General features: G+C 42.3%; 1 protein-coding gene across 5 annotated transcripts in view; it reads right to left on the bottom strand.

Annotated features, from left to right (window-relative positions):
• Positions 1 to 1845: 1845 nt before the first annotated feature.
• Positions 1846 to 12929, bottom strand: part of DGKI (diacylglycerol kinase iota) — a 207125-nt gene continuing 196041 nt past the window's right edge. For all 5 annotated transcript variants that reach the window (XM_021552019.3, XM_077783351.1, XM_021552020.2 and 2 more), the window contains one exon: positions 1846 to 12729. In XM_021552019.3, the coding sequence (XP_021407694.3) occupies positions 12613 to 12729 (117 nt within the window). In that variant the 3' untranslated portion in view covers positions 1846 to 12612. The remainder of the gene's footprint in view (positions 12730 to 12929) is intronic.

Below are 12929 nucleotides of genomic sequence, written 5' to 3'. Positions count from 1 at the left end.
GATCAAACACCTTGAAATTATGTGACAGCTTCCAATATTTACCTATTTTTAGACTTAACAACCTTGGCAACATGTCTTACAAGCATCACTACCTAGTTTAAAAGGTCCCTTGTTAGGGAGAGCCATATTTTAACTGCAGGGAAATGCTGAAATCACTTGGCTGTGGTGAGGCTGTGGGGGTTTTGGGGAGAAAAGGTTTCAAAGCAAATAATTCCTGTCAGGATTGGGTTTTTTCCTCCCAAGAATGGGGCTTTATTGTTTTCATTGTAGTTACATTCCTACTATGAAAGCCTTAGCTTTTTAAAGAAACATTATTACATTTCATATATAAAGAAAGGTTGCACGAAAAAGGGAATTCCTCAGTTAAGTATATTTGCCTATGAGATAGATATTTTAATGTGAGTGTGTGCATATATAGTTATGAATTTCACCAGCTCTATTAAAGAATTTTGTACGGAATGTTAGCAAGAAACAGCCCTTTGTTAGAAACAGTTAACAGAGCTGAAATTACAGGGCAAATTACAATGGATGAGAAAAGAGCAGTTGGACTCTCTTCAGAATATGTAAGGCCACACACATTCAAGGATTTGGGGTGCAAACCCAGTAGGATGCAAAGCTGTTTTCTCATGTTTTAGATGCACCACTGAGCAGCTTTGCCTGCAGGTGGTGGAGCACCTCCAGAGGTTGCTCTGGGGGCAGCCCCGAGCACATCAAAAAGCACCTCCTCTCCACAGACATTTCCAGAGAGCAGCTGGCAGCCATTTGGTGCAGCTGGTGGCTGTGAAGGACCCCAGAGGAGTCAGAGCTTTGTACCACAGGGCTCATGGACGTCAAAGCAGCACTTGGTAGTTGTTCCTTGCTGTGCAGGGAGCTTATGACTAGGCTACATCCTCGTCCAGCCCCAGCCAGTCCTGCACAGGCAGAACAGTCAGTGCTTTTAGCACTACACTTATTAATAATTATAATATTCCTAGGCTGTCTGAGACAGCAGGAAAAGGGAGCTTAAGACATCCTTTAAAAGACAAGCACACAGCTGGCTGCTGGCAACAGCAGCGAGCATCAAAGGGCTTGAGTGGAGGAGGGAGACAGAACCATGTGTCAGGGAGGTGTTCTGGGGGCAGGCACTGTCCCAGAGAGACAGGACAAAGGAAACATCACAGAATTATTCAGAAATACAATTTCAGGGTGGGACAGCAGAGGCAGGGGAACTGTTAGGAAATATTGACTTGTACAGAAGAGAGGTTACAAAACTTTTGTGTCAGAAATGGCACAGGAACTCCTGAGTGAGGCAGGGAGGGAAGCTGCTGAAGACAAGAAAGCAAGCAATGGCCATGAAATTCTCAAAAATTTTCCATCAGACACAGCTGGGCAGGAACAAGCAAAGTTTCATTATATGCTTATGGGTTGGTCCTGAGATAACATGGAGGTGAACCAGAGAATGCACTGGAGAAACTCCCCTGAGATGCATAGCTAAGATCCTGAGGTGACCTACACACCTATGTTACAGTCCTGCCAATCTCTGCTGGACCTCTCCTGCACGCACTGAATGCTGTGCTGGCAATCTGAGTTTACTAAGGGACTGAGATGTTCCTGGAAATAATGGAAGGTATCATCAACCTTTTTCTTTACCATGAGCTTGAAGCTGATTTATTCAGAGGCTTAATACTCCCTTCTATGTATATGCACATATACACCCATATGCAGAATTTTGATCCCTGTGTCACTTTCCTATGCTCACCCTAAATCTTCACAACTTCCAAGTCACACCAGTCTTTCCACTGCATCAGAAGCAGCAACCCAGCTCTGCTGGCAAATAACACAAAGAAACTCAGCCCAGCCAAGGCATGTGCTTCTTCTTTTTTTATTCTGTACATTTCCACACAAGTCACAATACAGAAAAAGTGTCCAAAAGGAACAGTAACCAGCTCTTTCACTGTATACATATTTCTTCCTTCCCCCAGTTTAAAATCTCCTTAGTTAGCAACCCAGTGATCAAGATACTTTGTATAAATAAGAAATGCAAGAAAATCGTGGCAGAAAATACTTTCTTACTTTGTTACAAAAAGCCCCTCCTTCTTCTTGTATTTCCCCTCACTGATTATTACCTGTACCTTGATTCTCTGTTAAACATATATCCTCCATTCCTCAGTACTGCTGCATGCCTCAGGTTCCTTTTGCCAGCTGGCAGACTCAAGATGCTCCAGCACATTATGCACGGGGCCAGGTAGCATAAAAGAGCCCTTTGAGATGTTATTACAACTCCTGGAACAGATGTGGGTTCAGATAGTAGGATATATGCAAATACTGGAACTCTGGATGCCCACAAAATGTAGGTTAAAAATGCTCATTTGTTATTTGAATTTACTGCTCGGTTCAGGGGGCCAAACACATTATGAATGGTCCAGGTTCTGACCTCAGTCACATCTTGGTTCACCAGGAGTGAAGCTAGTGCTGAGGAGATCAAAATCTGCCCATTGTCCTCTCTCCACCATCTTCAGAAAATATCTATCTATATATAGCTTGATGAAGCTCAGCCTTTCCATCAAGAGTCTGTTCATCACCATCCCACTCCTACTTGGCCTTGATGACTCCATCCAAACCTCCTTCCTTTTCACATGAAGCATTTCCAGCTCCCTAAATCTTTGCTAACCCTTGCCCTTGTACTTTACCAATTTTCATCTCCCATTTGCCAGGTGGCCAGAGGAGATGTTAATATGAAAGCCAGAGAAACTGTTCCCTCAAATGTTTCTCTCCATTCCCCAGAAACCTTTCACATCAACAAACCAAAGTGGTGATTTCTGGACTCTTAAACAATATTCTGTCATACCAGCATAATAGCAGAGAGGTGACAGAAAGAGTTATTTCTGAGATGGGCACTCCCAAAGGAAACATTCTGTGCTCAATGAACTCAATACAATGGAATAAAGCTGTTCTAAAATTCAGCAAAATACTCTTCTCTGAAGAGAAATAAACCACCTGAATGCTTTCATTGACTTGAAATATTACCTGAGTTACAACTTTTAATACAAGATAGTTCAAACATGGAAATCAAGCATGAAAAGTGCAAAATAGCTCATTGGAAAATTCTCATTCTCCACCCCTCTTACTATCTCAATTTAAACCAGTTAAACTAAAAAGCATGGGACAGGGCTACTCTCACTCTCTGGAGCAAGAAATGGCTCCAGAAGAAGCAGAATGCTATAGAAGAGTAACATTACAAGGCACAATAAAAAATAATAATAATAACAAAAACCACACAAAAAAAAAAACCCTAAAAAACCCCCCAAAAAACCTCAAAAAAACCCCAAAAACCACCAAACAAGAAAACCAAAGCCCATACAATTCAAAACCATTTAATATAGAGCATATTTCAGACTTGTAACACAAAACACCTTGCCTGGCTGTGTATGGGGAAATTATATTATCCCCATTTTACAGATAAGAAAACTGAGGTACAGTAAGGCTAAATAATTTACCCAAAAGGACTCCATGGAAGTAGCAGGAATACAAACTCTATCCCATGATTTGCAGCCTTTGGCCCTATTTATTCTACCCCAGTACCTCCAGAGAGAATTCTCATAAACTCTGAAAGCAAATACTTTCCCTATTCTGTGACATGACCGTGTGGCACACAGTTAAACTAGTTAACTATCATAGGACAGAAGCATACCATTAAACCAAGTGATTTTTTTTTGCATAATCTTCTTTGTTTTGGAGCAAAACAACAAGTCAGGTCTTGCTGGAAATAAATCCTCACCGAGCTAGCTGTGACAGTCTCATAAACCGAGCTCAGCCGCTACATACATTGCATTTTCATTAGCATAAAACTGCAGCTGAGGAGTGTTTGTGTCCACAGGAAAAGCATGTTTTCCCCCACACCACTGTGGTTTTTCCCAGTGCAAGGCTGCAAAACCATAGCTGCTCTAAAAGCTGTGCAAAGCAGCAATAGCAGTGGCACAAAGGCAGGCCTGTAGCTTGTAGCTAAATATCCTGCTCACTGACTCAGAGAGGACACCAAAACCTCCACGGACTGCCAGAAGGTTTGTGTGGGAGCTGCAGAACACAAGTCCTCAGCTCCATCATTGGCTAGACTTTCAAAAATCTTTCAAAAGCCTCCTGCTTCCAAAAAGCTGTCTGCATCCAAAATGACTGGCACAGGGCTTGCAGCACAAAATAATATGGGAGGAGAAAAATAACCTTCATTTCCCACTGTGAAAGCACATTTCACCTTGAGGAGATTTCATACAGAGAAACGTTGGCAGTCATATTCCATTCCATATTCCCCTGCCCAGTCACTGCACACTGGTGGGTCTGTGGCCAAGATCCTAAGTCCATTTTGAAAGGGATTTTAACTCTTGATTATTTTGTTTTCCAATGGAGTTACAGGACACAGGGCACATGTACCACATGGTGTGAGGGCAGCTGGATGGTACCCATTACAAAGGGCATCCTCAGGATGATTGCTCTGGGAAGACACAGGCAGGAATCCCTGTCCTGAGGCACCAGGAGGAGAAGCAAAATGTGCTTGGAAGAGCCCTTCGGAAAGGAAGTCAGCCCCTACAGGCTTGCTGATGTCCATATGTATTTTACCTGACACTGGTAGGGTGTCAGAACAGGTCCCCTCAAAGAGTTGTTACTTTTGCCAGTGAGGTGTGAGATTAATCTTTCTGCACATAAAGCATCCCCTGCTTTTCCCCTCCCAGCCCTGTGAGGTGCAGCAGCCTCACTAGGGAGCTAGGGAGAGACAAAGCTCCTGAGAGCTGCTTGGTTCTTTGAAGGCTCAGCCACTTCTTTTCTTTCCTCCCAAAGCTGTTGCATGATCAAAGGAGGCAGATGGGAGAGAATCACTCTGCAGTGACATGTAAACAGAATATTAAAAAATCCTGATAAGCCCCTGCCATCTCCCTGTGATTTCTGTGAGAACATGCTGAGCAGAAAACTGTACAGTAGCAAAGCCAGCCATTTTGCATGGGAGACCAGCACGCTCGCTTGCCAGTTGGAAGCAGCTGCCTCTTCTTGAAAGCATAAGCACAGAGCAACAAAATTACACTTGCCCAGGCAAAGATTTTTTTAAAAGGAAAATCACAAGGGGAAGAAACATGAGTAGACAAAAAAAAAAAAAAAAATAGACATAAGAATTTTTCTAATGATATTAAAACTAAGTCTGGAAAGGCTGAAATCGAGCTCTCAGGTATGAAAAACCCAAGTCCATCCTACTTTCCATCTGTTTAATCCTTAGACTAAAACTTAGGCATTACTGCCCTCAGAGGAGCCTTTAGTACTGCACATCCAGCTCATTCCTAGTACAGAGAATTTCAGCATTCCCTACCCATGTCTGTACACGGTCAGAGGAGATCCAACCATCTGTGACTGGTCAAGCAGAAGTATCCCAAGGGTAAGCACATGAGCAGGATTTTGACCTTTCCAGTCACAAATGAAGGTAGAATCAACTAAGGCAATAAGAGGCAATGAAAGATTAAAGACTTCAGAAACCCTAAAAGGGAGGGGAAGAAAAGAAGGAAAAGCAAAGAGCACTGAAGAATACTTAAAATTAAATTTAAATAATATTATGTTCTATTTCCTTCCTGTCATTAGCTGCCAGCAAGGTTACTTTTTTCCTTAGCTTGGCCATGACTGTACTCCTCCCTTGTGCCATGCAGATAAAGGCTACTACAGTAGCAAGACCATGGATGACAACCACAACTGCACCCATCTTCTAGTGAAACAGGCAACACCAACAGATTTCCCGTTCTGATGAAGGGAAATAAACATGGTCCTGGAAAAGGGCTGAAGCAGGGGACAGGAGAAGAAGAACAGCTACTCACTTTGTGACCTACAGCAAATATTTATTTTGATGTGTCATTGCCTCCATTCATTTGGAAGGAAAGCCTCCAGCATGGCTAAGGAGCAGGGAGGGCTGAACTTGCTCACCTTAGGATCCATATCTCACTTCACAGAGCCTCAAGCTTTGCAAACTGAAGGGTGTCCCTCTCCAGACTGTCTGGTGGTTTCTACAGGGGCAGGAATACCTCTGCATCTGGGTGACATAAATATTGGATGCAGTGAGCACCCACCTCACTATTAAAATTAGATACATCTAATATTGATACATAATTAGTCATTACACTGTCATTCAAGAAGTAGTATTGCAACCCCCTATCTAGAAAAGAGCAATGCATATGGAAGCCATTCTGTAGAATTCCCCATTCCCAGGGCCAGCTTACCTTTGCTTTTCTAATTTTGTAATTTTCATTTTTTATGTGAATGCCACACAGGAAAAGCAGCCCTAGAAAAGTGGGACTGCTTATTAAAGCCTAATTATCCAAGTAGAAATCACTCATGTCTGCTCCATCAGACTCAAGAGCTTCTTGAGCTTTTTCTCCACACCTACAAACCTAAGAGATTTGCACAGTTCCTAGACAGGATTTGGATTCTGTAGGAACAGAGATTACATTCTACCTTTTTTGACCACAGGTTGAGGAAGAGTGGAAATTGAAAGTAGCTGGAATCAGAAGGGCATTTTTCTCATTGAAATGAAGAGCAACACTAAGAAATGAATTTCACATGGTTCATGTGCTAGTAGTTAGGTAATTGCAGCAGCACTTTGGCATTGGCATTGGATTGCTGGGCTACACGGCAAGCAGCCTCCCAGACAGGGATTAATTGAAGAGCCAGGTGTGGCACTTCACCAGCAAAAGGAGGCTGGCAAGAGATGAGGCAATTATATATGTAATATTATATTGCTCAAAGAAATAGGGCTTTTTTTTTTTTTCTTGCATTTCAAAATGCTACAGTTTCTATATACTTTGCATATGAATGCTGAGGCTGTTAAAATATTGGTGAACTCTGAAATAGCATTCCCAAATCAGGGCTCCGATTCTAGTGGATGAGGGTGGCAAAATAGAAACAGATTTTTGAATAAAGCAGGTTTTTTGCTCTTTTGGGCATTCACCTACCTTTATGTGTCTGTCAAGAGAATTTCTGCCTCCTTAGATTCCCCAAATCCCTGACACACAGGAGATCTAAGCTGTCTGTTTTAACAGGACTTAGCATCAAATTATTTCCTGAAATATAGATGTGTTAATATTGAAACAAATGCTTTTGTTGCAAGGCTTCCTTCTGCTCAGACTTTAGAAGTCACCTCAGAGTGAGGAGATTTTTAAATTATCTGCCTGCCTTCCCCACTCTCTGGGTAACTAGATACATGTGTACTGCATAGGATGGATTGGGCTTTTGGTCTCTTGGTTTGGGTTTTTTTTTGTTGTTGTTTTTTTAAATCAGTCAGGGAAACAAGAAACTGCAGCTGAAACTGGAATGTGGCACCTTATAAATAAGGCAGGAGACAAGATGCACTCTGATGGCTGAATACAGTAAGGTTATTCAGCTCTAAGCCTGCCTAATCACAGAAGTCAAATGTAATGAATTTACTGGTGTGATCAAGGCCCGAGGGAGGGAATTTTCCCCTTTTGCACAAATGGCACCATATGTGGGCCAGGAAATAACTTGGCCAAGACAGGGGGTGTTGCTCCAGCGCACATGTGCAGGGGATGAGAGAACACCACTCTCTGTGGGCACCACCAGGGCAGAGGTGCTGGAAACAGCCGGGCAGGGGAAGCCCCTGAGCTCTGGTACCTGCAGGGCTCTCAGGCAGCCACTCCAGAGATGTCCAGTGCCACGGCAGAACCTGGGCTAAAAGCAGCCATGGTCACTTGCTGTGGCCACGTGGAGTAGCTTGCACCACATCACTGCGTTGCTGTTGTGGTCAACAGATTTTGGCAGGAAGATCATGGAATTTGAGGCTGTAGCAGCATATTGCTAAGAAAAATAGTTGTTAAGAAAGGAAAAAGAGATGATGAGTACCACAGTGAGCACTCTAATACTGTTTCCTGCAGCTTCACATGCATCCAGAAAGGCACAGGAATATAAGCTGTTTCCAGGACTGCTGAAATGTCCAAAGATACTCGCATTTGATGCTTTAGACTAATTAGGAAGTTAATAACCCAGTGTAATTTTGGCTCAGATTCACTGAGGAAAATACAAAGAGGAAACATTATCTTATTAATGGAAAAGAATAGGTAAAATGGAGGTCAAAATGTTGCTAGTAGGAAGCTTAAAAACAAGTCTAATAAAATACTTCTTATAGATGTTAGTTTGGTGCAATAAAAGCAAAAAGTGGGAGAAGGAAAATGACACACCTCAAATGGATCTGCACAAAGAATTGCTTTTTTCTTGTAGTAGATAAACTACAAGGACAGAATTTCTTTGGGGCTTTTTTGAAGCATTTAAATTTCCAGCATGTCCATACATTTTTTGACTACTATTAAACTCTCAGAAAACTTGAGGCTACCAATGTATCTTGCCCATTTCATACCTCAGAGACAGATCATGTTAACATACTTTTGTCATCCTGGAAGGGTCAACACATAAGCAGATCCCACAGGAGGCATCTGGGATGGCTGAAAGGGAAACAGCCTCTTTCTAGATTAATTTGTGTTAGAAACTTTCACTACCATATGTTTCACTGCCACAGCAAAAACAAAGACAAAAGTGAACCAAAGAGCCATGAAATATTACTGAAACAAACCTCCCACAGCCACACCACCAGAAAAACTATGTGCTCCATCTATTCTTACACAACAGTACCAGCTCAGCAAATACACCTGGGAAGATCAGTGGCAACAAAACATCAATTTTGTACTATTTTCTTTGTCTATGGTTCTTCTGTATGACAGTCCTCATGTAGCAGCCAGGCTACGGCACCATGAGTTGGGACTGAGCAATTCTACTGCTGCTGGGGAAAAGCAAGAGTGAAAACACCTTGGTTTTCAGTAAAAACACCTATGAACATCTTAAAGTGCATAAAAACAGACAAGCAAGACACCATATGAACTGGTGAAAGAGCCACTGGAGTCTGACACCTGTCTGTAACAGGCAAAATTTGCCTTGAACCTCTGTTTTACATAAGTAAAAACTCAGCCTCACATCTCACAGTATTGACAGATGCCCAGAGAAGTTGTAGATGACCCATCCCTGGAAGTGTTCAAGGTCAGCTTAGATGGAGCTCTGAGCAGCCTGGTCTAGTGCAAGGTGCCCCTATCCACTGCCATTCTATGCTATAATGAGTAAAAAAAGTATTACATCATCATGCCTTGAATAACACAGAAAAGATACCTTTAGCATTGAAACATTAAATAATAAGAGTAACTGATGCTATTAAATTACAAAATTAAGTTTATTTTATCAACATTATAAATACTTTCTTTCTCTCCATTTTACTACAAAGTGAGATAGTAAAACCAGTACAATGGAACAATTTGGAAGCTCCTCAGTTCTACTGAAAAAGCTTCCCTTTAATAACAAATTAAAATGGAAAATGACATTTTGTCAGTCCAGCAATCTCAGTAGCTGAGCATCCCTAAGGGCTTTGTCATTCAAACGACAAAATTTCAAGTGTTGGGTGTATGTGTGCACCTATATACATGCATATTGATATTTATAAATATACATGTATATAGTAATATACACATATTAAGAGACACAGCCACTGAACAGATGCTTTAGTAAATGGAAAAGTTTTACATGTCACTTAGGTGGGCTCCCAGCTTCATGCTGGAATTTGGGCCCTGCCCAATGCAGGCACAGTTGTACTGTAACTAATCTAGAACCCAAGTGCTCCAAAGATTCCATATATACGAGTTACCTTTAACCGCTGCAGTCTGCCTGCTTCTGGTAATCCCACCACATGTGAAAAGGCTAAGGAATAGTCCTGGTCCCAAACTGCCCTCGGTGAACCAACTTCTGCTGTTCCTTGCCACGCAGGAGCCGTTGTGGAAAAGAACAGATGTGCTCTGTTACCTGCAGACAGCAAACACCCCCAGTACCCAGCGCATCACGTGTGCAGCATTTCGGGACACCTCCAACGTTAAAGGCACCACATCCAGCCTGTTCCTGTCCTGCCTCCAGTGCTAGGGGCTGTTTTAATCATACAGTAGCAGTCTCCTGCAGAGCACACAGCACAGGCAGCTTTCCAGGCTCACTCTGATCGTACCATTGCACTCCAGCTTTCGGTGAAAAAGGCAAGCCACGCTCTCTTACGTGCTCCGAGTTCCTCTGAGCAGTCCAAATGGCACAAAACTGCTCAGGAAATCTGCCCATCCTGCCAAGCTGCTCCAGAGCCAGCCACAGCTGCAGGCACCTCCTGGGTACCAGGGATGAACTGACAAGGGGAGGACAACTGGGGACAGAGGGACCAGAAGCAGGTCCCTTATCATAATCCACATCTGGCCTCTGGAGGCTACCTGTGATGAAAGCAAGGTGCTTCATGGGACTAAAGGATCAGGGAGCTCTCCCAGGCTCAGTGACCATACTCAGCTTGGCCTCAGCACAGGACAGAGCCAAGCTCCTGTACTACTGAAACTTCCTCCATTTCTCAGATCAGTAAAGCAAACTAAAAGATGAAAGTGATGATAACATAATTGTTGTTTTCATCAAATGTATAGAAATATCACAGTAATGTCTTTTCTCACAGCTGGGAAATGATGCAAGGCCTACCATGAAACAACAGTGTGAGGATTTTTCCTTGTGGAAATATCACATACACCAAAACTATATTCTGAGTTTTTATTTTAACAGTTGCCAAATTCTGTTCTAATATATACACACACTCATTTTCTCCACAAGCCCCTGGATAATTATCAAGGGAAGTAATTTGGCTTTCATATTTTATTTTTCAAATGAGAAAGGTAAAGACAGAAAATAAGACAAAATACATTTCATGTTGCCATTGATCTATAGATTACAAATATATATAGTTTCCTTCCAGAGGAAGAAATACTAAAGAAATATTTTGCCCATATCAAATGAACCTTTGAAAAGAGGAAAAGAAATTAAAATATATTGTTCAGCTCCCCACTCCCTACTACAACAATCACTCGTGCTTTAAAAAAAAAAAAAAAAAAAAGCATTCATTTGATTTTCTCCACTTCTACCACAGAAGAAAAACTTATCTGGATAATGACCTGAGTTATTTTCATGGTTTCCAAATGTATGTAACCCCAAAGATCAACATCTATCAGAGAGCTACCCCTGGCAAAGGATGTGAAAACAAACACTGGTGGATCTTTCGAATCAAACAACAAAGCAAAATTCAAAAATATATTGCAAGAGTTATGTCAAAAGTCATCCATGAGTGTCTTCATGGGCACTGGTCTGACAAAGTAGAAGTGGAAGCTCTGCTATTTTGTCAACTGAGATATCTGTAGCAATTGGAAACCCAAAGATGAAACATTTTATTTATGCCTGTGTATTTCTTTTCTTTCTCTTCTTTTATGGTTATAAGACAGAGAACAGATGAATGCAGAAGACACAGCTGGCCTTTACAGCAGCTAAGCTTTACATTTCAAACCTATCATGGGTAACAAGGCAAAGAGCTGCTGCTTATCTTTCTCCAGGGACAGACTCCCCAAAACTTGGTTCCCTTGAAAAATCAGATAGTTTACAGATTCAGTCAAAGAAGGTTTTCCCATTCCCGATGTGACCAGGCCCATTTGTCTGTTGGCAGCAGTGAGCCCAGGCTGGCTGCTGGTGTTCCAAGGCTCCTTCCTCCCTCTGGCTGTGCTGCAAAGGGTACTAGGTCTGTCATTGAGTCCATTGGAATTCCCTCAGTCTTGCACAAATCTCTCCCCAGTAGAAAACCCATTTTTTCAGAAGTAAAGAACAGCTATCAACTTCTTTCAGGCCTGAAACCTGAGAAGAACTGGGTCAACCATTACACGCACAAGAATGATATGATAAACCTTCCTGGTGACCTTCTGCACTGCCATTCAGCATGGTAAATCCCACAGAACTCCTTTCCATACAAATGCCTGTCTTGTGAGGATACCGTAACCGTATGCCCAGCAACGATGAGGTTGGGTTTTGTCACTGCTGTAAATATGACTGTGCCCCAAACCCTGGGAAACAAGGCAATAAGCAGCATCCTCTCCAAAAGCAAGGAAACTCCGAGGGGGCTGGCTACTGACAATACAGAGGATGGCAGGGGAGGGAATGTAGCCAGTAAAAACACTGAATATTTCTTAAGGGCATCCAGAGCTCCTCAAACATTTTGATACTGCCTGACCATTTGTGAAGACAACACAGAGATAACAGGTAATATTTAACTGATGAGAAGTGAGGGAAACAGGAGAATAAAAGCAATGCAGGAAACTGTAAGGATGGAGGAGAGCCTGGTTGGGTGGCTCAATGTACCAGTTTGTTTGGATTTTGTTCCCCCACACACTCTTGACTCTTTCCTTTTTTTCTTTTTAATAAATTATACAGATGAACATGGGAGAAGTTCATGCTACTTGCTGGAAGCAATAAAGGTAAATTTTCGTGGCCTATGGATTCCACAGACCTTTGAGTGTCCCACCTCATCCATCATGGGCTAACTTATGGAACATAACTGTTCCGTGGCAACACTCAGTAGCCCTTAGAAACTGGTGGCATGTCCTCAGGTATTTTCCTGGAGAGTGAGAGACACGTGGGTTCCACAAGTTTCTTCCTCACCCGATGCCCGAGTGCCTCAGGTGCAGTCTCGAGATTTCCAGGGATCCTCTTGGACATGTTCAGACATCAGACTGCTGTCTCTAGATCCTCGTGGGAAACCATTTGATAGTTTTGTCGACTCTCCAGGTAGGAGGCCAGATCTGGATCACCAGCTTGCTGAGCCCTGTCACGAGGGGTCTTACCCTGTAAATAGGAAACACGAAGAGAAAGTCTTGTGCTAACACATTTAGAACAACTGATGATTTCTAGGCACAAGATTATTAACAAGTCAGAAGCCACTCGTCTGGATTTGATCTGTTTCAGAAAGCTTTTTGCAATGTACAATTCTGTCATCTTAACATGAGATGATAGAATCATAGATGACTTCTCTTCCCATTACAGGC

Source organism: Lonchura striata, chromosome 5 (assembly GCF_046129695.1).
Source record: "Lonchura striata isolate bLonStr1 chromosome 5, bLonStr1.mat, whole genome shotgun sequence".
NCBI lineage: Eukaryota > Metazoa > Chordata > Aves > Passeriformes > Estrildidae > Lonchura > Lonchura striata.
Note: the sequence above shows the minus strand (reverse complement) of the source record. Positions and strands in the feature narration are given on the sequence as shown.